At 35.6% G+C, this 27,452-nt stretch overlaps 1 protein-coding gene across 9 annotated transcripts in view; it reads left to right on the top strand.

Moving 5' to 3' along the window:
* TMEM161B (transmembrane protein 161B) overlaps positions 1 to 27,452 on the top strand; it is an 84,897-nt gene that overhangs the window by 10,698 nt on the left and 46,747 nt on the right. For 3 of the 9 annotated variants that reach the window (XM_003261584.3, XM_030816563.1, XM_030816556.1), the window contains exon 2: positions 17,309 to 17,412. In XM_003261584.3, the coding sequence (XP_003261632.2) occupies positions 17,309 to 17,412 (104 nt within the window). Of the gene's footprint in view, positions 1 to 3,775; positions 3,878 to 4,520; positions 4,661 to 12,380; positions 12,533 to 17,308; positions 17,413 to 20,194; positions 21,805 to 27,452 lie in introns of those variants that run through there. The other 6 variants (XM_030816513.1, XM_030816522.1, XM_030816572.1 and 3 more) reach the window with 6 other exon arrangements.

Below are 27,452 nucleotides of genomic sequence, written 5' to 3'. Positions count from 1 at the left end.
GGAATTAGAAATAATTGTCAACAAAATATGTTTTCTAGTCAGTAGGGACAGATAAGCAAGCTTTAAAAACATTCATTGTACTGCAGGTCATAACTTTAACTGAGACATTTAGTTCTTGATGATTAAAACTATTTTCTAATTTGATTTCAACTAACATTTACTGAATGCTTATTCTTGATTTTAACAGAGAGCTTCCCACTTAATCATTCTTATCAGAAGTGTTTAATGTCGTCATAGTTCTTTCTCTTGATAGCCACTGAAAAGAAAATGTTCAGATTATAAAGAAAATGAATCATTTAAAAAGAGAGAATTGGCCACGTATCTGAGAGATAGATCTTTTTTAAAACTATGGAGCTGTTGGCATTCACAAGTCTTTCTTAAGAGAAATTCCCACAAACTACTAATTGAGGTGAATATGATGGGTAGTGGGCTAGGTTTACTCCTTTAATTTGGAACTCTGATTTCCTTTCAGGTCTTATAAATATTAGCTTATTTAATCTTTATGAGAAAGGATTATTATTCATTGCCATTAGCAATAATTACACAGGCTTTGATGGTGGTTTAGAAATGTTAAATCTGTGAATGCCAATGATTAATTGTGTAGTTAGCTAAAATATTGCAATCATAGACAATATGATCTGTTTGGTATTTTGGAGATCATTTGCCAGCTCTTGTCATTTTGTAGATAAGGAATGAATCCCAGGGAGAGCTTTTCTAATTGTTGTGTAGCTAGTTAGTGACAGAACTACTTGTATCCTAGTGTATTTAATTATTTAATGCATTAAAAATATTCACAATGAATGCATTTACCTGTAACAAATTTTCTTGGCTTTTGTGTATGGCTTAAAATTTAGTTAAGCTGAAATTTTTATATTAAATTTGTTTAATGAAGCTTTATCAGTGCACTTTGAGCAAAGTTTTGAATTTTAGTTTGTTAAAAGGAAAGGTGTTTTTTTGTTTTGTTTTGTTTTGTTTTTGAGACAAATTCTTCCTCTGTTGGTCAGGCTGGAGAGCAGTGGTGTGATATCAGCTCACTGCAACCTCCGCCTTCCGGGTTCAAGTGATTCTTGCAATTCTCGTGCCTCAGCCTCCCCAGTAGCTGGGATTACAGGCTGTAGCTGCCACTCCTGGCTAATTTTTGTGTTTTTGTTAGTGACGAGGTTTCACCATGTTGGCCAGTCTGGTCTGGAATTCCTGAGGAGTGATCTGCCTGCCTCAGGCTTCCAAAGCCCTGAGATTACAGGCTTTAGCCACTGCACCTGGCCTTAAAAGGAATGCATTTGTAACACAAAGCTATCGCATTAAAATGAGAAGATTGTCTTGTAAAAACAGATATACTCCTTCCTTTGAGAAATGAGAAAGCACAATATTTACTCTTAAAGTGAATAATTTTCTTTATGCTAAAGTTTAGTGTGTGACACACAGTAGGAACCTGAATGCAATGAAGAACAGTGGGAAAAATTTATGCTTTATCCATTTATTTTATCAAAAGGTAAAGATTTATTCAACTTGTGTTTAATATCTGCCATCTCCCACCATCCTGGGAGTGGAGGCTGAAGAAATGAAATGAATGCCATTTTCGAGGGGGAGAGACCCTTAAATTAGTGGTCACAATTGAGCATGATACAGGTTATTTTGGAGTTACACATATGTTCTTTAGTAGAAGTTGGAAAGTCAATGAACGTTTTATAGTGCACATGAATGTTGAAGACTCAATAGCAGTTGATCTAAACAAGCTGATCTGTACATGTCAAACATGTCTTTTCATTAATTGATTTTGGCTAATGACTTCTTTGAATATATATCTGTAGAGATATTTTCTATGTCAGAAAATACTCTTAAGGAAGAGTGGCAGAATTTAGGAAGCTTTCTTCCATTGAACCTTTTATTTGTACTATAATGAAACATGCGTGTCTTGGCTAGAGATTAAGTGGCTTGTTAATATGTTTAAGAATATTTTGTTGCTTGTCAACACTTTAATGACTATGGCATTGCTTTATATGAGATATTACATTATTTATTCAACCTCTTTTAACTGTGGAAAGTTATATTTTAAAATAAACAACTGTTAATTTGAACACCAATATGTTAAAATGGTTTATGACTTGTGTTTAATTAGAATGTTTGCTATTCTTATGAAAAAGTATCTTCTTCCTTTCCCTCTTTGTTGTTGGTCTTCCATTTGCCTTATCATTTATACTGTGGAAAATGTCTTTTTATTTCTAAATTTAATCAAAATCTGATAAATGACTTTATATCGTCATCTTTATCTGGAAGTCTGGAGCTGATATTTTTTAAGATAGTTATATCAAATTCACACATTCTACTGTTGTAGTTCTAATCTTTAAAAAATTTAGAATATATCTAGGCATTGAGGATTTATGCTTTTTGACCTTTGGAAGGACATTAAATTTCTTGTTTTTCTGATTTAGAAAATGGCAAAAAAATTATGCTTTTACTTTTTAAGGAAATTAAAAATGTATTTTATGCTGTAAAATGTTAGTGCTGACAAACCCAATTAATTCTGTAAACAATTAAATTTGGAAATTTATCTGAGTTCAAATTATAATTGTTGACAATTATGTTTTATATGTAATTCTATTTGTAATATTAAGGTGAACTATATGAAATTGCCATTTTGTAGGTCAAGACAATTAAGTATTAGTAATTTCATAGGATTCAACCAATAAATGTACATTAGATATCAATAGGTGTTCTTATTCTTTAGCTGCTTTTCTACCAAATTCTTCCGTTCTTTCGTTTCATATTTAGTATAGGCCTCCATTTTTTACTTCCAGTCCAGTTTACTGTGTCTGTAAGGGCTGCAGGTATGTTAGAAAACCAGTAAAGGCCACGGTAGTGGGATACTAGAGATGCTCTATAGGAAGGAAGTCTGCTGGTCTCTTCATGATTGTTTTATGCTGCTTTTATCAGCTTTGGCATTATATGAGAGAATTTCTCTTCTGGATTAGACAGTCCTCAGACCTACTAAAGAAGCTACTGGAAATAACCATCTTCAAAAACCCAGTTTGGGTCCATCAGTTCCACATACACAGTTTCATCACACTTTTCTTCTTAAGTTTCTAGACCTCTTAGTCACATTGCCAGAGTGGTAATCCTGGTTTTTATCTTATGACATGACATTTTTTTCCTCCTTTGAAGACCCTGATCTTGGTGTGGTTATTCTTCAAATTTTTCTTTCAAACTTTGTCCGTTTTGGTGCTTTCTTTGGTTCTTTTGATTACCCACTTAATCATCCTGGATTTTCCTATTTTTGTAACCTGTATAAGGTCCCATGATGATCAATCTTTTTTTTTTTTCCTTAAAATTTTTTTTATAGATACAGAGGGTCTCACTTTGTCAGGCTGGAGTACAGTGGTACACTCATGGCTCACTGCAATCTTAAGCTACTGGGCTAAAGTGGTTCTCTCACCTCAGCCTTCTGAATAGCTGGGATTACAAGCACATGCCACGATACCCAGCTAATTTTTTTGTTTTTATTTTTGGTAGAGGGGTGTCTCGCTATGTTGCCCAGGCTGGTCTTGAACTTCTTGCCTCAAGTAATCCTCTGGCCTTGGCCTCCCAAAGTGTTGAGATTATGGACATGAGCCACCACATCCTGCTAAATCAATCATTTTTCTGATGTTTTTACCTAATATGCTGAATCATGCAGATTTGCAGGTGGTTGGCAATCATTCAATCAATTTTATGTTCCTCTTTTGTCAAAATTTTCACAAATTTTAGCTGTACCTTCTTCCTCTCCTTTCTTTTACAGCTCAACTCCTTACCCCATTGTGGTTCTTAGGAGATGATCTGAGAATTTTGAATTTTGAAATAATCTATAATAAGTTCTTCAAATAACTCTATCTACTGGAAGGTAGGAGATCTAGAACCTTGACCTAGTTTTTCAACTACCCTGATCAAATTCATATAAACTGTGAGACCTCTGTTTTCAGAATTAATACATCTCCATACCTATTTGTGCTTTCAATTCAGTAGGATGTATGAGATCTTGTAATAGATAAACTTTTTTATGTTTTTGATCTCATCTATTTCTGACCCTTAAGCGATTAAATTCCCACATTTAACTCTTCAGCACCTCCCTAATATTGGTTCCTTACCTTTTGCTTTAAGCATGTACATTTCTCTCTTATAATAAATATATTTTATATATATATGTATTCTAGTAACCATCAGATTTTTCTTTTATTGCTTAGTTTATCCAGTGATTATGCCCATTATTTCCATTTTATCTTTACATAATCACCTGTCTTATCTTACTGAAACTTGCAGAGATAATTACTTATCTCATGCCTAATTTATTTTTTCTCTAAAAGTTTTAATTTTAAAAATTTTGCTTTTGATTTAGAAGCTGTTTTGCTTCAAGCTTTTATGGTATTGCTTGGACTATTTCAGTGGATTTCTAATATAGTTCCTTGCTTCCAATTACTTTTACCCCTTCAATTTATTTTTCCCATTATAGTTGCAGAGTCATTTTTCCAAACTTATTTGATTTGGTTACTTCCAGGCTTTATATCCTGGGATTATTTCCAAGTACTTGCAGAAGAATCCATTGTGTGCAACCCATACCAAAGTCTAGCCATGAGGAACTTCACATTATTTCTGGATTGTGCCATTTGTTCTCCTTGTCTTTGTACGGGTAGGTATAACTGCCTGACCTTCTCTTCCTTTCCTTTTCTGATAGTGAAATACTCTTTTTAACCTTGTCAAACTAGTTCAGATGTCACCTCTGTGAACCAGTATTTCCCAGACCTCCCTTGTATATTTAATCACTCTGTTGGAGTGTTCCCATAACGTTGGACATTGATCTCTACCATACCACTTATATTTTATTTGTAGGTGGCAGTGAGGAGTGATTAACACTTAAAGTGTTCGATAAAATCCACATGTGATGAAAGAAATAAGTTAAGTATTCCAGGACCCATGGTAGACTAGATTGTAGCCAAATTAATGGTATTTACATATCCAAAGAGAGTAATTTTTAGATAGGTTTTATCTAAAGGGTGTATCAATAAAAATAGCTAGAATTGAAAGTAATTTACCCAAAATTATTTGGTGGTTGAGAGTATTCTACACTCTAGAGTGGTATTTTGTATATTTCGTCAGACTTTCATCACTCCTTGAATGAAATATCCTTTAATGATATTTGCCGCTTTCTGCCCTAAATCACTGCTCACCAAGCATCCTGTTTCTAATTTGGCTTCCAGTATATCATTAAGACAGTAATCGAATGGAACACTTAGTAAACCTAAATATCTGATCCACTTCATAGTTTGTTTCACTGTATGTTAAGTGACAAAACTCTTACAAACCTTATTACAACCAGTCTGTCAATACATAAAGATTGATCATCCTTTATGTATTAGCAAAAGCCTATTTGCTGTGTGTTCGGAAAAGCTGAGGATGCACCCAAGGTGCTTTCCTTGGGAGGCCTATCTGAAGCTTGTCAGCCTTCTTCGTGAGTTTCTTTCAGTCTACAACTTTTCCTGTCAGTGGTTCTAGTATTCTACCAATCATCCAAACTAAAACATCTTGAAATAACCTTTGAAACATTCCTCAGTTTTATTCTACAGTTGTTATACTTTATGTTCAGTCACATTCAGAGTTTGATTTTCTTCTGAAGTAGATTTTATCTTTGTTCTTTCCTTTTGTTTCAACTACATTTATCTTATTCTTAGTTTTTATCTTTAATTGATTAATATATCGCTATGTCTAATTTTCGTTATGTGTTACTTGAATTATTTCAACTCCCTGCCCCTGCCTGTTTAGAAGTCCTAGGTGATCTTTCTATTAAATATTTCAGCTAAATACCTTCTCTTGGTTTTAAAGACTCAAGGAGCTAAACTTCAGTCTTCATCCTATTTTCCTCAGTTCCTTTTTATTTACTAAGTTTGCTTTGGTTGAGCTAGGCGTTTTGCTGTTGCAAATACCTTCTGTGTTCACACTTGTCATTTAGCCTGAAATTCCCTTCTCTTTACTTTTCTATGTGATTTTAGTTTCTGTCTTTAGGTTTCATCTACCCTATGAAACTTTATCCAATTTAAAAAATTTCTACAACCCATATTCATAGTACCGTGCAATTTTGTGCTCAAATAGTATTTTAATATGTATATTTATTGTTATGTAATATGTTAATCTTGGATTTTAAGCTCTGTTAAGACAGATTCTTTTATGGTAGCCCTGTTCATTCATTCAACAAGTAATCAAGTACACTACTATGAGCCATCAACTATTCTCAATGACATTGCTCTGAGTGTTTGGGATATAACAGTGAACACCAACATCTTTCTGCCAAGTGCCTGATGATAGCCAGGAAGATACTGGATGCATATTAGATAGACAGCATGTTCTTGTTAGTTGAATTTTCATATGCTTTTTCTATTTATAGATATAATTTCTGTGGCGACGTAATTTGGATTTACAGTGATTTTTAACATTGTTTAAGATCATAAATCATTTTTTATATAATTTATATTGATATATAGTTCTTTTTGAAACCACCTTTGCAAAATTATGACAGTAAGAGAAATCTGACATAGTTGACTCCATCTTGCTTCTAACCTCCAAGCTGTCCTAGGTCATTTTTGGGCATTGGCCAGGCTAACCTTGGGAGGCATTTACTTTATAGTTTAACTTTGAAGCTAGGATGATAATAGTTCCTTCCTAAAACTAATCCCCCCTATTGAAACCACCTGAAACTGCCTTTTAAGACTAGTGGAAGACTGCAAGATTAGAATTATGGGAGGATCTTGAGTTCTGTTAAGATGTAGGTGTAGTTTTTATAATCCCTTATTGCCCAGGAGTCATGTGGCCAGAAGTCACAAGATTTGTGACTTCCCCAATTACTCCTATAGATAACATCACTATTGTAATACCTAAGATTGGTTTTTCTGAGATGTTTTTCAGACTGACCACATGCAGACCCATGATTCATGACTCATCCGGTCCTGTGGCCCAGTTGAGTATATGAGGCAGACTCAGTATATGAGGACCGTTTTCTATACCCCTATGATTTCATCCCCAACCAAGCAGCAGTCTCCATTCCCTAGCCACCCCCTCTCCACCAAATTGTCCACAAAAGCTTTAGCCTCTGAGACTTTGGGCAGTGATCAGTCTCACTCAAATCAGTCACTTCTCACTCAAACAGTCTCACTCAGTCAGTTGAGCCATTTCTTCCATGTAGCTGGCCTTGCATTAATTAAACTCCTTATTGCAGTGCCGTGATCTCTGTAAATTGATTTTGTCTATGCAGCAGTCAGGAAGAGCCCATCAGGCAATTACACATTTAGGGACTTGTCCGAGATCTGCCCTTCTGGGTGCCTGTCCGCTATTTGTCAGCCTTCCACTGGTACAATGGAACTGGGGGCGAGCTCGGGCAGTTGCTTATTTGTCTCGAACTGAGGGCCATCTCTGATACGGTCTCTGCCAGTGAGACACGGTCAACCCATAGTGCTTGGGCCTAATTGCAGTGAAGAAACAGTTGCTGGAAGATGTCTTTAAACTGGGCTGGTGAGTGTACAAAGCACTACCAGCATCCTCTTCCTTCTCCTGTTCTGGTTGGCGCCTTTTGGGCCAACCTAGCTCTCCCTAGATTGTACAGAGAGTCTTGGTTTAGGGAGATTTCTCTCCAGTTGAATGGAGAACAGGGGCTTGTTTGGAAAAACACTCTTCTGGTCTGGATTCTGGTTCTGAGAGGCCTCTTGTCTGTCTTTGTCTGTGTTTTCTTACATGTATATCACTCTGGCTGGAATGGAAAATATTAATGGGAGGCTTTTTATAGTTCTATGAAATGGAAAAAGGATGATTTTTCTTTTGTAACACGTCTTGGCCTCCACAGCTATAGCACAGCATGCAAGGTCACCAAAGCCACTCAGGAAGAGGGAACCCAGAAACCTGGCAAGCTAACAAAAGGGTAAGAATTTCTTACCAGCCAGGCTTCTGGTCTCGGTCTCTCTCTCTCTCTGTGCAAACTGGCAGAGTGAATGGTAAAAATCACTGTTTGTCTCCTTTGCAAGATTTTGATTAATGGGAAAAAAGATTTATGAGTCTAGTCTTAGGCTGTAATGAATCTGGTGTCCTTCTGTGTTGTTCTATTATGGTGAAGGATACCATAGGATAGAACATAGATATAGGACCTCTGCAAGCCTGCTGGTCCAGCTGGCCCTGCAGATTGGTTAGTTAAAACTTTGTCGTGGGTTCCTGAGGCAAAAATGGAATGCGGTTTCCCTCTTGTCTTCTTCTGTGTCCTTGGAGCTTGACTTTGTGACCACATGGGGATACTCTCTCTTGGTCTCTGCCATCTGGAGGTGGGAGTTTTGGGGTTCATGTGAAACAGCTGATCTGAAAGGACTGGAAGTCTGAGAAAGGCCAGCACACTTTTCGGCCCCAGTGTATCCAGTCCTTCAGTGAGTTTTCTCTTAAAACGTCGCATCCCTATGGCCTTTTATTATCTTTTACTGTCTTAAGCCCATTCTTTCTGAGAGATAATTATTGGGGATAATAATTCTGGGGAGTAGGAATACTTCCTCTACTCCTTCTCTGGAAATACCTCTTGCTTATATGGTAAAAACCTGGAAAATTACAATCTGAGTTTTAAAAAAAGTTTTTGGCTTGAGTTGCCATCGGAACTAAGTGCACGATTGAAAGAAAAAAAGATTTTAGAAATCTTCTATTCTAAACAATTGAAAAGAGGTTAAATAACAGTGTCATGACTAGCCTTGAGAATCCCCTTGTGCAGTTAGAAATGCTTTGCAAGCTCAAAAATGATTGTGCTAGGCTCCTTCTGGGAAGAGTAATGGTGACTCCCCAGCACTGAAGCTCAGTAGCTAAGGCTTTTACCTTTTGTGATGATGGCCTGTATTCAATACCTGGCTTAGGAACTGAGTCCTTTCTGGTTTGACATTTGTGAGACATTTTGCCTCTTATTGACCCTTTTCCCTTCCATGGACAGCTTTCCATTTCCTGCTTTCTTTCTGTGGAGGGCATACAGGGCCTTGAGGCCTTTGTATGTGGATGGTTAGCTGGGAAACTGAGACTCTAGAGAATGTGGCCAGACAGAAGTGTGAGTTGTACCCAGTTTGCATGGCAAAACTTTCCTTTCTTTGTGCTACTTTTGCCATTTATAAAACCACTTTCCATTTCTTTGGAAATACCTAGTGTGTCAATGGTTAAGTCATAATCTTAATTAAGGCTTACTGGGGAAAAAAAAAAGAAGTCTTAAAAGCCAGAGGTGTCATCTGTTTGACCTGGCTAGAGTGTGGTAATCAGAGATTTAAAAGGATTTATTTAAAAGAGCTCTATGGTTAAAAGTCAGGTTAATTAAAAGCTGGTAGGTAAGCTATCCGTATATTTAAAAGGCCTTTATAAGCTTTTTTGTCTTCTTGGATCTTGATTTTTTGAGGAAAAGTTTCTTTTTTTCCTCAGTCGACTGAATTGTTTCTCCATTTGCTTCTGTCTGTCATCTTACTACCCTTGATGCCCACATGAGATGACCTAAGGCAATTTCTAACAGCCTGGGTCTCCTTGGGAAAAACAGAGGTACCACAATTTTGGAAGAAACCTCTGTTTTCCTCATGGAACCGCAAGAATTGCAAGCAGAGCGATCCCTCTCAGAATCAAAGTTGCTGCTCTGTTTTATGTAGTGTTACCTGACTTTTTTTTACTTTTGGGGACATCAGAAATTACTTGACATTATGAGAGAACTTTTAGCCTTGGTGTGTAATAGCTAGGTAGGAGATATACTTTTAGGGATGGCTAATGGCAGTTATATAGGGGATATTCAGGTTTTTGCATGTTTAGATAAGAAAAGCATGCTTTTGACCACCTGGAAGGTATGGAAACATCCTACCTCTCACTGAGAAGTAAGACTCCTGTGGGAAGAATGGGCTGATTGGCTTTGGGCTGGCCACCAGCCTTGGAAAAATGTCCTTGCAGTGAAATTCACTATTTTGTTCTGTAGTGTTTCTGTCTTTTGGGGACCCAGGATTTGGTGTAAAAATGGGATCCTTGATTTTTATCTGGATCTTTCCATGTGAGGCAGGTATTGCTGATGATTCACAAAACTTCAGTCCACTGTATCTTGACTCATGCATTACCTTCCAAAATGCCCTTTCACACCTTTTTGCTCTCAATAATTTCTCTCTCCTTTTGCTGTGTTCTCATAGAATCCTCTTCCTGTCTTACTACATTGTATTGTAAGCAATTACAATTGCAGTACCATTACAATACTGGTCCATTTACTCTCCTAGTGGACTGGCTGCTTATTGATGACAGGGACTGTGTGCTTTTCCCCCATTGTTGGTGGTCCAGTGCCCCACACATGTAGTTTGTTGTTCAATAAATGTTCATTGAATACACCAAATAGACTGGTGAAAAAAGCATTGAGTTGGAAATTGTCTGGGTGCCAGATACATCAGTAACCGGGTAGTTGAGTGATGTTTGTTGTTTGGACCCTGTTTTCCTTATACATAAATTGTTCAGAGATGGTTTGTTTAAATACATCTAGTGTGAATTCTAAGTTTTATGTGAACCTGGGTTGAAATGGCAAATTTACATCTTCTTTTGGAGTATAAATTATATGAGCATCCCTAAGAAGTCTGTCTCAACATATCTTGCTGTCACTAAAAAATGTAAACAGTCAAGAAACAAATGAATAGGAAGGTCATTGGGATATAATATCCTCTTTTTTATTTTCTCTTTTCTAACTTATTTAGGAAGATAACTGAAACCATTTGGGGTGGTCTGAGTCCCAAGTATATATGCAGATATGCCTTTTAATAGTAAACAATGTGTGCTTTGTTTCGCTCTGTCAGCAGTAGAGCTAGTTTAATGAAACATAAATGTCAACTCTTGAGGTTGACACAGTACTCAAAGTTTGAATTTATAAATTGCAGTATGTTTGTATTTAAGTTTTTAGAGTTTTATTTTCAGTATTAATAAAGCAAGACAAAATACTGTTATTTGGTACATTTTATTTCTTGGAGAATTGTTTAATTTTTCTTGGTAAGAATTTTTGTAACCTTCCAAGAAACTATTACTGACAAAAATTGTAAGGATCATTCTTTTAGAGACTAAAGGCAGATAAGTGTTTCTTGCTCTTCATGGCCTTAGGTTAATAGATGTGGAAAGATTGAAACCTAAGTTACCCCAATGTTTCACCCTTCTTGGGTGCTTATGAGCTGTTTTTTAAATGGCTTTCCCCAGTTCCAGTTATCAAGAGAATCAGTGCCTAGAGGCATTGAATCCAGACAGAAACCATCTCTTTGGTTAGTTATTGTTTTGAAGCATTAATAAAACCATTAAGGCTACTTGAATCAATGACCCATATGGTTGTGTGTTTGAGACCTCAGCCATGATAGACTTGGTATTTTCATTGCATCTCTGCTCATTTGACCAGTTTTCTATTGTGAAATTTATGTTTAAGATTATGGATAAATTTATTTAAGCATTCTCCTTTAATTAAAAATTATGAAGAATATTCAGGATATTTGATTTTTGAACATTTCAAAGTTCTGCTTTTGTATAAACTTATACAGTGACACTAAATTGGTTGGTGAAGACAGGTTATTAGAATGGTTTGTTTTTGAATTTTAAATGATTGTGTTTCTTAGTTAATGAACTGGGTACTTTATACATTAATACATTAATCCCTGACATGTACACTGTAATTGTCAATTGCATAGTAATATCTTAAAAGTTGATTTTAAGTTCAACATTAATAATATGTTAAATTGATAATACATATAATTCTCTAAAATGATTGCTATTTTGAAAGTATATTCTGAGGATTCGTTTTTAAATTTACATGAAAAGGAGCAACTGGTGAAATATTTTCCACATAATTTAAAAATTATCTCTCCAAAAGCTTATGTAGATTAGATTCCTGTATTGGTATAAAAGTTACTTTTTTTTTTTCAGTAGCACATGTTTAGTCACCTAAGAGCAGATACATTGTAAGATAGATCTGTTGACTTATATAGAAGAATATAATAATATGTTTATTTAGCATAGGATTCAGGTGATGTTTTGGGAAATTATTTTCACCCTCATTTAAGAAGAGGGAAATGGCATAGTAAAGAGATAGAGTGAGGTTACATTTTTGTATTGAACATTATTTTAGTCAAACATTAACACTGAGAATGTACTATGATGTTTGCCTTTCTTAGGGTAAGTCTCTTTAATTTCTTCTTTGCTTTTATGTTTGATCAGTCTGTGAGTTCTTCAACAATGTCTCTAAAATATATTTCTCTTCTGGGTACCGAAGATGCCACTGTAATTTAAAGTTTCATAATTTCTTGTCTGGATTATTACAGAAAGCTAGTTGGTATTTCCTAATTCTAGTCAATCCAGCTCACTGATTTTTGCTTGTTTGTTTTTGCCTTAACATAATTTACATCTTTAAAGGTAGATCTGTCAGCAGTATCTCATCATGTTTGGTGATTTGGAGGAAGGGGAGAGTTGGGCAAGTTGCCCTCTTCCCCAGTTTGTATGCTGCCTCATATGTATCTTCCAGGTCAGTCTTTCTGAAATACCATTTAACAGCTATGACTAGTAGTTATGACTGAGACACAATTTTTGCTGTTAAGGAGCAGAAATCATATACTCTTAATAAATTATTATATATGTTTGTGAGAGATTTTACTGAATTATGACCTTGAAGATTCTGTGTAATGCTGTCAGTTCTTTCAAAGCTAGTTCGATGGATGTTCCCATTGTTTACAAAACTTCCCATGACTACAAAATGATCTCTTGCTTTTAAGTCTGTAATCTCAGATAGACCAACCTTCTGGCATACTTACTAATGTATTTCTTGGTCTTGTTCTGCCTGAAAGAGTTCTTTATAATGGCATTCATTGTATGGAGATTGTAGAACTTCTATCACAAACTCACAGAAAATAGGATAGTAAATTCAAATGATAGGAAATGTGAAAGAAAAGGGTAAAAAATGCAACCTTTGATGTTAGGTCAGTAGAAAAATGAACTGAACTTTAACCTAGTTGATAGAGGTTAAGACATTAAAATATCCACAAATAAAACCATAATTGAGTCAGGTTTGGTAGACATTTTAAAAACAGTCGGGTAACATGATACCTCTGGTTTTGTTCCTTTTATCCCTGTTTGCAGATGACATGATTCCATATCTAGAAAACCCGATAGTCTCTGCCCGAAAGCTCCTTAATCTGACACACAACTTGAGCAAAGTTTCAGAACACAAAATCAATGTATAAAAATCAGTAGCATTCCTATACATCAACACCAAGTTGAGAGCCAGGTCAAGAATGCAATCTGACTCACAATAGCCACAAAAAGAGTAAAATTCCTAGGATTACAGCTAACTAAGGAGGTGAAAGACCTGTATAACCGGAATTACAAAATATCGCTCAAAGAAATCAGAGATAGCATAAACAAATGGAAAAGCATTCCATGCTAATGGATAGGAATAATTAATATTGTCCAAATGGCCATACTGCCCAAAGCAATGTACAGATTCAATGCTATTCCTATCAAAACTACCAATGACATTCTTCACAGAATTAGAAAAAACTATTTTAAAATTCATATAGAACCAAAAAAGCTTAAATAGCTATGGCAGTCTTAAGCAAAAAAAAAAAAAAAACAACAAAGCTGGAGGCATCACATTACTCGACTTCAAATTATACCACAAGGCTATAGTAACCAAAACGTCGTGGTAGTGGTACAGAAATAGACATATAGGCCAATGGAGCAGCATAGCGAACTCAGAAATAATGCCACACATGTACAACTATGTATGTGATCTTTGACAAAATCAACAAAAACAAGCAATGGGGAAAGATTTCCTGCTCAGTAAATCGTACTGGGATAACTGGCAAGCCATATGCAGAAGATTAAAGCTGGACTCCTTCCTTACACCATGTACAAAAATCAACTTAAGATGGATTAAAAACTTAAACCTAAAATCAAAAACCAATAAGAAACCTGGAAGATAACCTAGGAAATACTATCCTGGACATAGGACCTGGGAAAGACTTCCTGACAAAGATGCCAGAAGCAATTGCAACAATAACAAAAATCGGCAGATGGGACCTAATTATACTCTTTTAAAGAGCTTCTGCACAGTAAAAGAAACTATCAACAAAGTAAACAGACAACTTGCAGAATGGGAGAAAATATTTGCAAACTGTGGATCTGGCAAAGGTGTAATATTCTGAATGTATAAAGAACTTAAACAAATTTACAAGCAAAAACCAGACAACCCAATCAAAAAGTGGGCAAAGGACGTGAACAGACACGTTTCAAAAAAAGTGGGCAAGGGACACAAACAGACACCTTTCAAACAGAGACATTTATGTGGCCAACAAGCATATGAAAAAATGCTAAACATCACTAATCATTAGAGAAATGTAAATCAAAACCACAGTGAGATACCATCTCACACCAGTCAAAATGGCTGTTAATAAAAAGTCAAAAATAACAGATGCTGATGAGGTTATGGAGATAAGGAATCACTTATGCTCTGCTGGTGAGAATGTTAATTAGTTCAGCCATTGTGCAAAGCAGTTTGGCGACTTCTCAAATAACTTAAAACAGATTACCATTTGACCCAGCAATCCCATTACTGGATATACATTGAAAGGACTATAAATCATTCTACTGTAAACACACATGCATGTGTATGTTCATTGCAGCACTATTCACAATAGCGAAGACATGGAATCAACCTAAATGCCCATCAGTGGTAGACTGGATAAAGAAAATGTGGTATTAAATACATATATACCATGGAATACTATCCAGCCATTCAAAGAATGGGATCATGTCCTTTGAAGCAACATCGATGGAGTTTGAGGCCTTTATCCTAAGCAAACTTATGCAGAAACAGAAAACCAAATACCGCATGTTTTCATTTATAAATGAGAGCTAAACACTGAGTATACATTAACACAAAGAAGGGAACAACATACACTAGGGCCTACTTGAGGATGGAAGGTAGGAGGAGGGTGATGATTGAAAAACTACCTATCAGGTACTATGCTCATTACCTAGGTGATGAAATAATTTGTACCCTAGACCACTGTGACATGCTATTTACCTATATAACAACCTGCACATGTACCCCTGAATCTAAAATAAAAGTTAAATAAATAAATAAAATGGTCCTGTTTAAGAACCATTTTTAATTTCTTTTTTGAGAATTGTCTGTACATATTTTTTCTTTTTTAAATTAGGCAATTGATCTTTTACTAATTAATTTATAATCTCTATAATATCCAATAAGTAAATTAGCTCTTTGTGAGGAGTTATACTTTTCCCCAGTTAATCTTTTTACATTGTTTATATTATAGTTTCTTCATGCAGAAATTTTATTTTTTTCAACTTGTTTTGGTCTTTTATCACTTAGGAGACTGCTGTCTCTTTTCAAAAGTCTTTATTCTTGACATCATAAGAAAAATTGTGTCTTCTAGTAGTGATAATAACAATGACAATAAAAACAAATAGTACTAACATAACTCTGTACCAGGCACAATTTCTAATCACAGTTTGATGAAGTAGATGGAATTTCTAACTCCATTTTATAGAAGGGGAACTAGACTTGCAGAATGTTTGATTATATAACATGTCCAAAGTTATATAGCTAGTAGGTGATGGAGACCAGCTTCTAACTCACGCAGTTTGGGTTCAGAATCCATTCTCTTAAACCAATAGGCCATACTGTTTTTTCTTCCTAAATTTTTTAACATTTTTAAGTGCTTTTTTGGTATAGAAGGTTTGAGGTAGGAATTCAACTTTATTTTTGGAGTGCTTGGCTAGAGGAGGAGCCGGCAAAGGGGAGGATAAAGGATTGATCATCAATGTAGTAATAAAGCAAGGAATGTGGTGTACCATGTAGGATACTGCTGAGATTTAAGTTGAGGAAAAATAATTTGTCAAGATGGAGTGAATCTTCCTTTATGGTATGTGTTTCAGTGGAATATGCTGAAGTAGAAGTCAGATGGATACTGTGTGGGAGATACGAGAAAATGGAAACAGTGAGAACAAGTCTTGAAAAGTGGCTGTGAATATGAGGTTGAGAGAAGGCTGTCGAACAGGGGGAAATTACTGTTATTCTCTAGAAAAAATGAAAGAGACTTACAGGTATTACACAATGCTGATAGGAAGGATTCAAAATAGAAAAGAGATTAAAGAAGATAGAGAAAGACTATTCAATGGCGGAAGTTCCTGAAAATCAAAGAGAGTGGGCCCTAAAGCACAGATAGAGAGATTTGCTTTCTGTAGAAGATGCTCTATTATTTCTGGGGTATAAGAAAAGACAGATGTAGATGTAAGTGACTTTGTGAGCTTATTGGTGGGAAGTGAGAGGGTTCCCATTTGATTGTATCTATTTTTCCTGTAAAGTAGGTGTCCTCTACCAAGTGGAGAGTTAGACGTTTGAAGGGCGTTGGAGATGTGAAGAGAGGAAAGAAGGTTTGAATTAGCCATCATGGAGAATATGGGAAGGATTGATGAGAGTAAACTAAGAGGATTGTTGGACATTAAGACCCATTCACTGGAAGTGGGTGGTAACAGCATGAGTTCAGTTTTCTTTATTAGTGACTTTCAGGCCAGTTCTGCCATCACACTTCATATAGTTAATGGTTTATGATCACTACCACCTAGGATTAAAACCAGGCATATTACTTTTAAAGCTTGTCAAGCTAATGTTTTTAGCGTGTAGAGTAAATTGGAGAAGGATGAAGAAATCACTTTCCACTTCATTTTGATATCCTTAATTTGTGCAGAACATTTCTTGAGAATAGATTATAGATGTGTATACTAATTCATTTTAAGCTTATATTAGACTATATGATCTTGAATACCTAATTGCCAGAATTTAACAGTTGTCCCTCAGTATCCACACAGGGGATTTGTCCCAGGACCACCCCATACCAAAATCTGAGGATGCTCAAGTCCCTTATATAAAATGACATAGTATTTGCATATAACCTATGCACATCCTCCTGTATACTTGAAATCATCTCTAGATTACTTATAATACCTAATACAATGTAAAAGCTATGTTAATAGTTATACTCCATTTTTAAAATTTGTAATATATTTTTAATTGTATTATTTTTTACTATATTTTTTTCCTACATATTTTTGATCTGCAGTTGTGGAACCTGCAGATATGGAGGGCTGAGAGTAATGTATTTTAATAGTAAACTCATTTTTCTTAAAATGTAATTTTCAAAATGTACAGAAAGTTTTCCAGCAATGTCCCCAAGTGCAAATTCATTCATTATTAAATTTGTTTGTTTTTTTTACACAGGGTGTGATAGGTATACAGCTGGTTGTTACCATGGTGATGGCCAGTGTCATGCAGAAGATTATACCTCACTATTCTCTTGCTCGATGGCTACTCTGTAATGGCAGGTAAGGCAAGGATAGGCTGATTTCAACTGACACTTTCAATCTCTAGTTTACCAAACTGATTAACTTCCTAGTTACTGTTTCTAAAACTATAACACAGGGAAGTCATAAGAAAAATCTAGCTTTCTTGTTTCTCTTAAAAAAATAATTTTTTTTTTTGAGACAAGACCTTGCTGTGTTGCCCAGGCTATTCTTCAACTCCTGGCCTCAAGCAAATCCTCCCACCTCAGCTTCCCAAAGTTCTGGGATTGCCTCGGTATAGCTTCCTTATTACTCTTAGTTTGAGATATTAGTAGTTTATCTGTTTAGCACAAAGGTAATAGGGTCATGGACAAGAATTCAGTCCTCCCACCCCTACCTTCTTTTTTTTTTCGGTCTGTGGTCACTGAAAACACCACGTATTTTTCTAATTACCTTAAAAAAATTTGGTCAACAAGGGAGTGAGAAATTGTAAATCCAAGTGCTTAAATATTTTTGCCATTGTTCGAAGAAAATACTGAAAGCATATATTCTATTGGTGGCTCAGTCCAGAATTTATTATAATACAGATATTAGGAGTTCTTAGTTTTACTGCAAAGAATTTTAAACTGTTTAATTTAGCAAGGAGGGGGATAAAGTTATGTTGTGGGATTTTAATTTTGTCTACTACACTATAAGCTCACAATCCCTACTCCTTCCACAATGGAGCTAAGTAGGCTTGCTGAAACATGTACCTCCCACCCCCCAAAAAAATTAGATTAAAAAAGTGTAAGTATAGATACAGTGGGGCGAAATCACGGAAAGTCTGCACACAGAAAAACATGCCAAAATCCTGTGTAATTGTGAAAGGTAAGTGATAAATTTGGTACCTTGACTATTTATTTCAATTTTTCATTTCAGTTAAATAACCAAATTTTGTTACTGCTTTCTTTTGGTTAGGCCTATTGAAGTTAGAAAAACAATGGATACCTGTCCTAGTAATGATTTCATGTTCTACAAGACAAATACGCTTTTCATTCAGGGTCATCCCATTTACAAAGCTTAAATTGCCTTCACATAATTTATTTTCTATTTTAAGTTATTTATATTCTTCTCTCTGCTTTCTACTTTTTCCATATTGATGTTTAGTATTGAAAAATATTCAGACTGCTTTAAAATTTTTTTGGAACAATGTGATACACAGGTGTGTGTATGTATAATGAATGTGTGAGAGAGCTGTTCACAAATGCACATTTTTAGGAGCAAAATAATGACTAAAGTTTTGGTAAAGTGTAAAATAAGTGAAAATAATCTTTAACTATTTTTTTATTATGTAGGCTTAATATGCCTGTGCAATCTTGTGTACTGATTTAGCTTAGCAAAACCATTTTCAAAGATCAGGAAAAGATAAACATCAGCTGGGCAAATTATCATTAATTTGAAGTAAAAAGGGTCTCAGTAAACTACATAACATACCTTAAGGTAGGTTACTTTCTCCTGAGAATTGCGTGTTTCTAAACTATGTTTATGATGCAATGTCACTTCCATATCTCCTTTGTCTGTAAAGACCTTGACAATCTTGTCCCATTTTAGTGTACATGCATTTTCATCTTGTTACGTATTCTGTTTTCCATCTATTTCTATAAAATTTGTACTCACTAGTGAAAACTAAAGCCTGAGAGATCAAAAAGCTGATTATCTTTATTAATATTGGAAGATTTATATTTAAAATCTGTTTCTGATAAGAATGTGTCATAAGTATACATAGATAATTTGAGAATAAGCTCAGCCTTTAAAAAGAAACACGAAGTTGGTTTTCTTTGTGATCTTGACTTGCTTTTGTAAATAGATTAACTTTTGTGTCAATTAATGCTGCCTTTAATGCCATATCAGGTTCTAAGGATATCGAGAAAGTCTAGTAATGGTTACTTTTCTGCTATAGGTAGTTTCATTTCCTCTCAATTTTGTTTTGTTTTGTTTTTAAGATTATCTACCTTTTTTAATGTTAAGTCCTGAAATTTTGAGGTCATATTGTCATTTATCTCAATCGAATAAGATTATTGATTTTATTCTTTTGGCATAATTATTGTTTTATGAGCCTTTTGTAATATATAATGATTCTGTTTTAATAGGAAAAACCCTGAAATTATAAATTGCCTATATAAAAATATTACTGATCAGAAATGACAGTTTGCATTTTAAATCATATCATGCAGTTGGGTTGAAGAGAGAAATCTGAGGGCATTCTTTAGGGTCTATAAAGTGCTTAAAGGAATTTAAGGAGATAGGATCATGAATTTTTTTTACAACTATGAATAGTGTAGGATGGCTTGGGAGTGACTATATTGAATAGAACTATTTAAAATAACTATTCAAGTAAACAGATGTGTAGATAACATGAGAGATTAATCATGAGTATGACAGAAGAAATTTGTTTCTGTATATATCATGTTAATATTCATTTATTCCATTGCTATCCTAAATTGTAAATAAATGTTCTTTTTTTAGTTATGGCTTCTCTTTTGGTGTCAATTAATCTGTCCTGTCTCTCATTGACCTCTTTCCCTTTGAAATGGAGAGTTTGAAGTTGCAGCTGATTGTAGTGCAGTTCGCCCTCCATATTTCTGGATTCAGCCAATCATGGATCAAAAATACTCAGAAAAAAATATAAGTTTAAGTTAAAAAAATACACTGTAAAAACTATATAGCGTCTATGTTGTATTAGGTATTATGAGAAACCTAGAGATTATTTAATATATAAAGGAGAATGTGCGTAGTTTTTATGCAAATAAAAACTTTTATATAAGGAGTTTTAGCATCTTTGGATTTTGGTATCCTGGAAGGGGTGTTGGGGGTATTGGATGGTCCCCCACCTACCCCCAATTTCCCTCAGATACCTGGGGACAATTGTATGTTGACTTAATGAGTAAGCCATTTTCCTGAAAGAGTTAATACCTTGACAAAATAAACAATTATACTTGAAGGAATAAGCAGCTTTTACTTACAAATTAGCAGTTTGTTGATTTTTAATATTAAAAAATTGACTAATTTTGTAGCTCTTGTTAAATAACACATATTGCTATTAGTATTTTTTTTAAACTATTCTTTTAAACTTTTTGTTTTTTCAAGAAACTGTGTATAGTGTTTAGTCTGGTTTAACTCCATTAATATTACCCTTATAATTGTTTAAAATTTTATATTGATACAATTTTTTAAATGTTCTGTTTCACTTAGATCTGTTCATTGAGAGCTAGGGAGATGTGGTGGTATGTTACAACTTCCAAAATCTCAGTGTTATAAAATTAATGAAAGTTTCTCAGTTTCTTCAGACAGGAAGCAGGGTCAAATGGGGAATCAGAAAGGGATTGGGCAGCTCTCCAGGTAGGTCCCTCACAAAGTGATGACTCAAGGGCTCAGCTATCCTTCGAGCTATCCTTCTTCCCTTATGGCTCCTCTGTTCCCCCTGCTACCTTGGAGTCCCCTGCTAGATTGCTGTGCCAGTTGGTGAGTGAAGAGAGAGTGAGCTGTGGATCTTTCAGGAGATTCTTAAGTGTCAAACTTAGAAGTAGATACATCATTTTTGCCCACATTACATAGGCTGGGGCCTTGTGACTAGTTCTGGCCAAAGTGCAGAGGAGGCTGGGAAATAATACTTACGATATAAAAAACAAGATTGGTGAGTACCTAGTTACTTTCTGCCATAGGTGATATTATCTCCATTTTTACAAATGACAAAACAAGTTTTAAATGATTTACTCAGTTTCACACACTGATAAATGAAACAGATCCAGACCTCTTATCCTGAAAGTCTAATTCACAGTCTAGTATTTATCTAATTTATGGCCGCTCATCAGTTCCACATCTTGTCCTGGAACTGTCATACTTGAACAGAGTTTTAAATTTGGTTGGGGAGACAAATACAACTTTTCTACAATCACTGTGACTTTTGTTGGCAGTTTACAGAGTAATTTATTTAAATTATTTTCCTTTTCTATTTGGTTTTTCAAGCCATACTTTGTCTTTTAGAATATATCCTACAGGTTATAAGTAGTATGCAGTTCACTTGCTACGTTCTTATGGATTCTCCATGACAACACAATCAGCTTTTATTTTAAATTAAATTAAAGGGCACATCAGCATTCGATTACCAAAAGCATGCTAAGTATTAAGTAGCGTTTAAGAACCTAATGCCCTCACACTATCTCTTTCTCTTTCCTTCCTAAAAGGGAAGAAAAATCCTAAGAAGTTGCTTCTCTGTCGTGAACTGCTTTCCCTCATATAAGGAACACTTGTTCTAACAGTTGGTCATATCAGTTAAAGACGTTCTTATCATGTCCCACATACCACTGATTTGTAGCCAAAGTATTCACTACTTTGTATTGTAATAAAAGTTCCTTTTTGTTTTGAAGTTTGCTTGGCCCCTCTTTTCTTGGAGAGGTAAGTGTTAGGTTATATTCTTTGTACATTTGAATAGTGGGTTTTGCATGAGGAGAAGGATACTGCTTTTTCTCTGTGATAGCTTCCTTGCTGAACCTGCTTTCTGTTTTTTCTAATTGCTCCGTTCTTAAACCTCATGCATTTTTCTCTACCCCTTTATCTTCCGAAGTCTACTTTGGTCTGCTGCTTCCCTTCGTAAGTCCCTCACTGAAAATATATTATGGTCAGATTTATTCTGATTTTTGTCTCATCCCATGTCGGTTAAAGAGGGTGTTATAACACCTTCATATCCAATTGCTCTAATTCTTTTTGCCTGTTCTTTATTGCATGTTGCCTGATCCAGTAGTCTGCAAGTTCCCTTTGGTATGAGAAACCTACCATTCAAATGCACAGTAGGTGGGACCTATGACCTAAGGGAAAGGTTTAAACCTTCAGCTACTACCCTTAATGGAATGCCTGAGTCCTTGCTCTCCTCGCCTTAGCTTTTCTAACTTCCATTTCCATAATGTTCATGATATTCTATCAAAATTTCCAACAAGTGTATATAATGTGTACAACAAATAATATTTTAGCTACTTGTGCTGCAAGATTGTCTAGGTTTTAAGTGGTATTTGTTTTCGCTTAAGCCTCCCCGCCACTGGTCAAAATTATAGATTCAGAATGGAGACTAAAACTGTCATTAGTGACTGTTTTAGTAGGTTAGGGCTGCTATTACAATGTACCATAGACTGGGTGGTGGCTTATCAACAGCAGAAATGTATTTCTCAGTTCTGGGGGCTGGAAGTCTGAGGTCAGCATGCTAGTATGGTCAGGTTCTGGTAAGGACCCTCTCTCAGGTTGCAGACTGCTTACTTCTTGTATCATCACCTGGTGGAAAGAGAACAAGCTAGTTCTCTGACCTCCTTTTAAAAGGGCAGTAATCCTATTAATGAGGGCTCCACTCTCACGAACTAGAAACTCCTGAAAGTTCCCACCTCCAGATACCATCACATTGGGGATTAGATTTCAACACAAGAATCTGGTGGGGCGGGGTGGGGGGGGGGGTGGGGGGGGTGGGGACCATAAACATTCAGTCTATAGCAGTGACCTATGTTGTATATCATGAAATAGAGTTTTATATGATTATGTATTAAAGCTTATTTAGCTTGTGCTACTAAAACTATGCTTTTGTGTGTTTGCACACGTTTAGGTTTCTATTTTAAATTTCTCAAAGTTTTCTTAAAATTTCTAAAGCACTATAAATGCTACTTAAATTTTAAAAATAAAGTCTAGGTCAGGACATTCTATATTTTCTGCTACATATTTTTTCAGTGTTGAACTGTTTTATTAAGAGTTGTAGTTGTCTGATAATATTTTATATTAGAGGTTTATATAAGAATGATCATTGAAAAATTAATTTAGTAGAGTACAATATCAGATTGGCTTTATTATCAGAGTCACTACAGATAATCTGAGCATAAGTAAAAAAAGCCACCAAGTAGCCAAGGTAAAAGCTATGTACTGAAAGTTGTATATTTAACTTACATATGAAAGGCTTATTTATTTATTTTAGAGACAGGATCTTGCTATGTTGCCCAGGCTGGTTTCAAACTCCTAGGCTCAAGCAATCCTCCTGCCTTAGCCTCCCAACGTGTTGGGATTACAGGTGTGAGCCACCACACCCAACTGAGTTTTTAAGTGAGATTCTGTTAATACTTACTCTCTGTTTTCTAAGAAATATATTTTTTCCCATTTCAAAAACAGTACATTCTACATGCTGCATTCTAATGACTTTTATATCTGTATCTGTCTTCCAAGCCCATATTAGAAAGGCAAGCATAGTGTAGCAGTTGCAAGCAGGCAGTCATTTTACTGAGATAGACATACCACTTAATACCAAAGGAAAAGACTGGAAATTGAGACCAGAATACAAAATGTAGTAGCTGGGAGCCATACTATATGGAATCAAACTGTATATGCAACACTGACTGCTAAAGAAAATTGTGAAACTGTATTTGTAGGTTTTACTTGGAATCTGTGATCACAGACCTTAGATAGCTGCTTTATACTGCCTGGCAGAATTTGTATGCTATACTTCTCAGACAACTTTTTCAACCTAAATCCTTTCTCTCCAAAACTTAAGCATCCCTACCTCAGCCTCACCCTAAGCTCTTGAAACCAGAGCCCATCACTCTCATCTATATACTACCAAACAACAACTCTGGTTAAATGTGCAGCCCCTCTTCTTTAAGTTTGTAAAATGTATTTTATCACCTGCTCCATTTCAGTTGGATTATTCCTGTTACCACACACACTTTTTTTTAAAGTTCTCCCATTTAAAGTAACAACAACAAATAAAGAAGTCACAGCCCTACTTCTCTCCCCCTTAAAAAACAAAGCCCCTCCATATCCATTTCTTAGTTTTTGGCCATTCCTCTATTTCCCTTTGTAGCCAAATTTGTTGAAATGTTGTCTACATAAACTTTACTTTTTCACTTTCTCATTAACTAGTGTTATACTATCTTTTAGTTCCTTTTTTAGTTGGTTTTATTAATCCCTATGGATTTAGGTACCACAATTATATGATCACCTCAAATTATCTCTGAACTGCAGATTCTAATATGTAGTTGCCCTCTTGTCATTTTTACTTGATGTCTCATGGGTACTTAAAACTCAGCATTTTTAAGTTCTTGATTTCTTCCTGATCTCTTCCATATCAGAAAAGGTACCATCATCTTCAAATCAGAAATGTAGATATTATCCTTTATTGCTTACTTTTGTTCAGTCTCTACCTTTAGTCCATCAGCAAGACCTGTTGATTCACTGCCCTTGTCTCCCTCTAATTCACAGAACAACCAAAGGAATCTTAAAATGTGAATCAAGTTATTTATCTACATTGCTTTGAGACCATTATTTAGCATAAAATCTGAAGTCCATACTATGACCTATTAGCCTTTGCATGATCTGTTCCTTTCTTACCTCTTCAGCCCCCTCTTATGTTTCTCCTTGAAGCTCTTGCCTCATTGGCTTTTGGTTACTGTAATGTCCTATGTTCTTTCATGCCTCTGTGCTTTTGGACTTGGTGTTCTCTGCCTGGAATGCTCTTCCTCTGTTTTCTCATTCTTTAGTTGCTGGTTAAATGTCTCAGAGAAGTTTTTCCTCACCTAATAGCTAAGGCTGTCTCTCACATTTTCACCACTTGTTTCATTCTTTCATGTGGTATTACAATTTATTTTTCACTATTTAATTGGTTAAATTTTACCCCAACTGGAATATAACCATCAAAAAGGCAAAGGCTTTGGATTTAATTGGTTGTGATTCTATCTCCTCTGCCTAGCAGAGTATCTGAATACAGAAGGATCTCCCTAAGTGACTGAAAAACGAATGAATGGGTAGGTGAGTAACAGACTAGAAGTGACCCTAAAAGTATCGAGCATCCTTAGATTGCAACTTTGAACAATAATTCTTACTAATAAAGATAACCCCGACTTATCCCATAGGAAATGTAATAAATCTAACCCATTTTAGAGAAATGAGTTTACAAAATAAGATTTAACAAACATGAGTATATTTAAAAAGAAAATGTGTCTTAAGGCCGGGTGTGGTGGCTTATGCCTGTAATCCTAGCACTTTGGGAGGCCAAGACGGGCAGATCACGAGGTCAGGAGGTGGAGACCATCCTGGCTAACACAGTGAAACCCCTTGTCTGCTAAAAATACAAAAAATTAGCCGGGCATGGTGGCGGGCGCCAGTAGTCCCAGCTACTCGGGAGGCTGAGGCAGGAGAATGGCATGAACCCGGGAGGCAGAGCTTGCAGTCAGCCAAGATCGTGCTGCCGCACTCCAGACTGGGTGACAGAGTGAGACTCCGTCTCAGAAAAAAAAAGAAAAAAAAAAATAAGAAAATGTGTCTTGAAATATTTCATTACTATAGGGCTCTAAATAAAACCTAATTTTTGCTATACTGAGAGTTCTTTCACTAATTATTATTTCTCAAAGCTGAACAACTAATTTTAGTCTTTATACATGAGTTATTCTGGATCATGTTCTTTTATATGAGTTATTTCTTGTAAGTGTTCTTCTAAATGTTATGCACTCATCTTCATTATTTGTGGATTTTGTTTTGTGATTTGCCTACTTGCTAAAATTTATTTGTAATTCCAAAATCAGTGCTTTTATGGTCATTCGTGGACATAGACAGGGATGAAAAATTTGAGTGGTCCATACATGCATGTTCCTGGTTGAGGTCTAACAAGGCAACAGTCTGCCTTATTGTTTCGGCTGTCATACTGTAAACAAATTTCTTTTTTATGATCTGTTTAGGGCCACATTTTTTTACAGTTTTGCTTTTCATTGGTGATCTTGCTGTTTAAAATGGCCCCCAAGCATAGTGCTGAAGGTAGTGTCTAGTATTCCTAAGCACGAGAAGGCTGCCTTATGGAAAAAAATTCCTGGAATGACACACAGAACTCAAAAAAAAATGCTATACTTAATGATTACTGGTATTAGATAAGCTTTGCTCAGGGATGAGTTATGCTTTTGGCTGTGAATTCAATGTTAGTGAATTAATGATATATATTAAATAAGATATCTTTAAACAGAAACACACCTAAAACAGGCTTGGGTATTGATCAGTTTATGAAAATGTTATGACCAGAGGCTCGCAGGAACCTAACCCTGTATTTCTCCTAGGAGCAATGGTTCAGTGTTTGCGGTGACTTTATAAAACATAACTACCACGAATAATGAGAATCAATTCTGTAAGTTAAAATTCCAGTATAAATTCAGGAAGTGCCTCCTTACCTGTTTATTGTAATTTAGGGACTTTTAGGTTGGGATATATATATTTTTTATCTTAAATTCATTAGGCAAAGAACTGAATTCCTTTTGGTTCAGTTACTCTTTTTGAGCACTTGCTATATGCCAGTAACTGTACTAGCTTTGAAGTATACAAAAAGCAAGAAAGCCATAAAATCTTTTCTCCAAGAATCTTTCACTTAGGGTAACATTCCATTTTAATCCAACTTATCTGAAACCAACTGGGTATACTGCACTTGTATTCTGACAGTAATTACCTGGAGTTAGTACAGACCCCACAGGTTAAAGGCGAAGTTCTCCATAAGACTGTCCCTACTTCAGATACCAGTTTCAAGTTTTCAGGGTACCCAGGCCACCTGCACTTCTCACTTATTAATAGGCTACGAATTTGAGGATTCCCATGATCCCCTCAGATCCAGTAATCTGCTAGAATGATTCATAGAACTTAGGAAACTGCTTTATCTATTATTACAGTTTTATTTAAAGGAAGCGCATAGGGTAAGTTCTGGGAAAGAGCAGAGTTTCCATGCCCTTTCCCTCGGGAGTCTGAGGATTTTACCCTCTGGGCACATCAATGTGTTAACCAACAGGAATTTTCTCAGAGCTTTGAAGTCGAGAGTTTTTTTGAGTTTCATTATATAGGTACAATTTTAAGTCATTGATACAAAATTGATTGCAATGATCCAACTCAATGTCCAGGCCCGTCTCATCGCTGGAGGTCAAGTTCCTGAAAGTCCTGACCCTCTAATCATGTGCTTGGTGTTTCTGATAATCAGCTCCATCCTGCAGCTATCTGGGGCCCACCTTGACCTACCTCATTAGCATAACAAAGATACTTCTACACTCTTGTTT

Source organism: Nomascus leucogenys, chromosome 2 (assembly GCF_006542625.1).
Source record: "Nomascus leucogenys isolate Asia chromosome 2, Asia_NLE_v1, whole genome shotgun sequence".
NCBI lineage: Eukaryota > Metazoa > Chordata > Mammalia > Primates > Hylobatidae > Nomascus > Nomascus leucogenys.
Note: the sequence above shows the minus strand (reverse complement) of the source record. Positions and strands in the feature narration are given on the sequence as shown.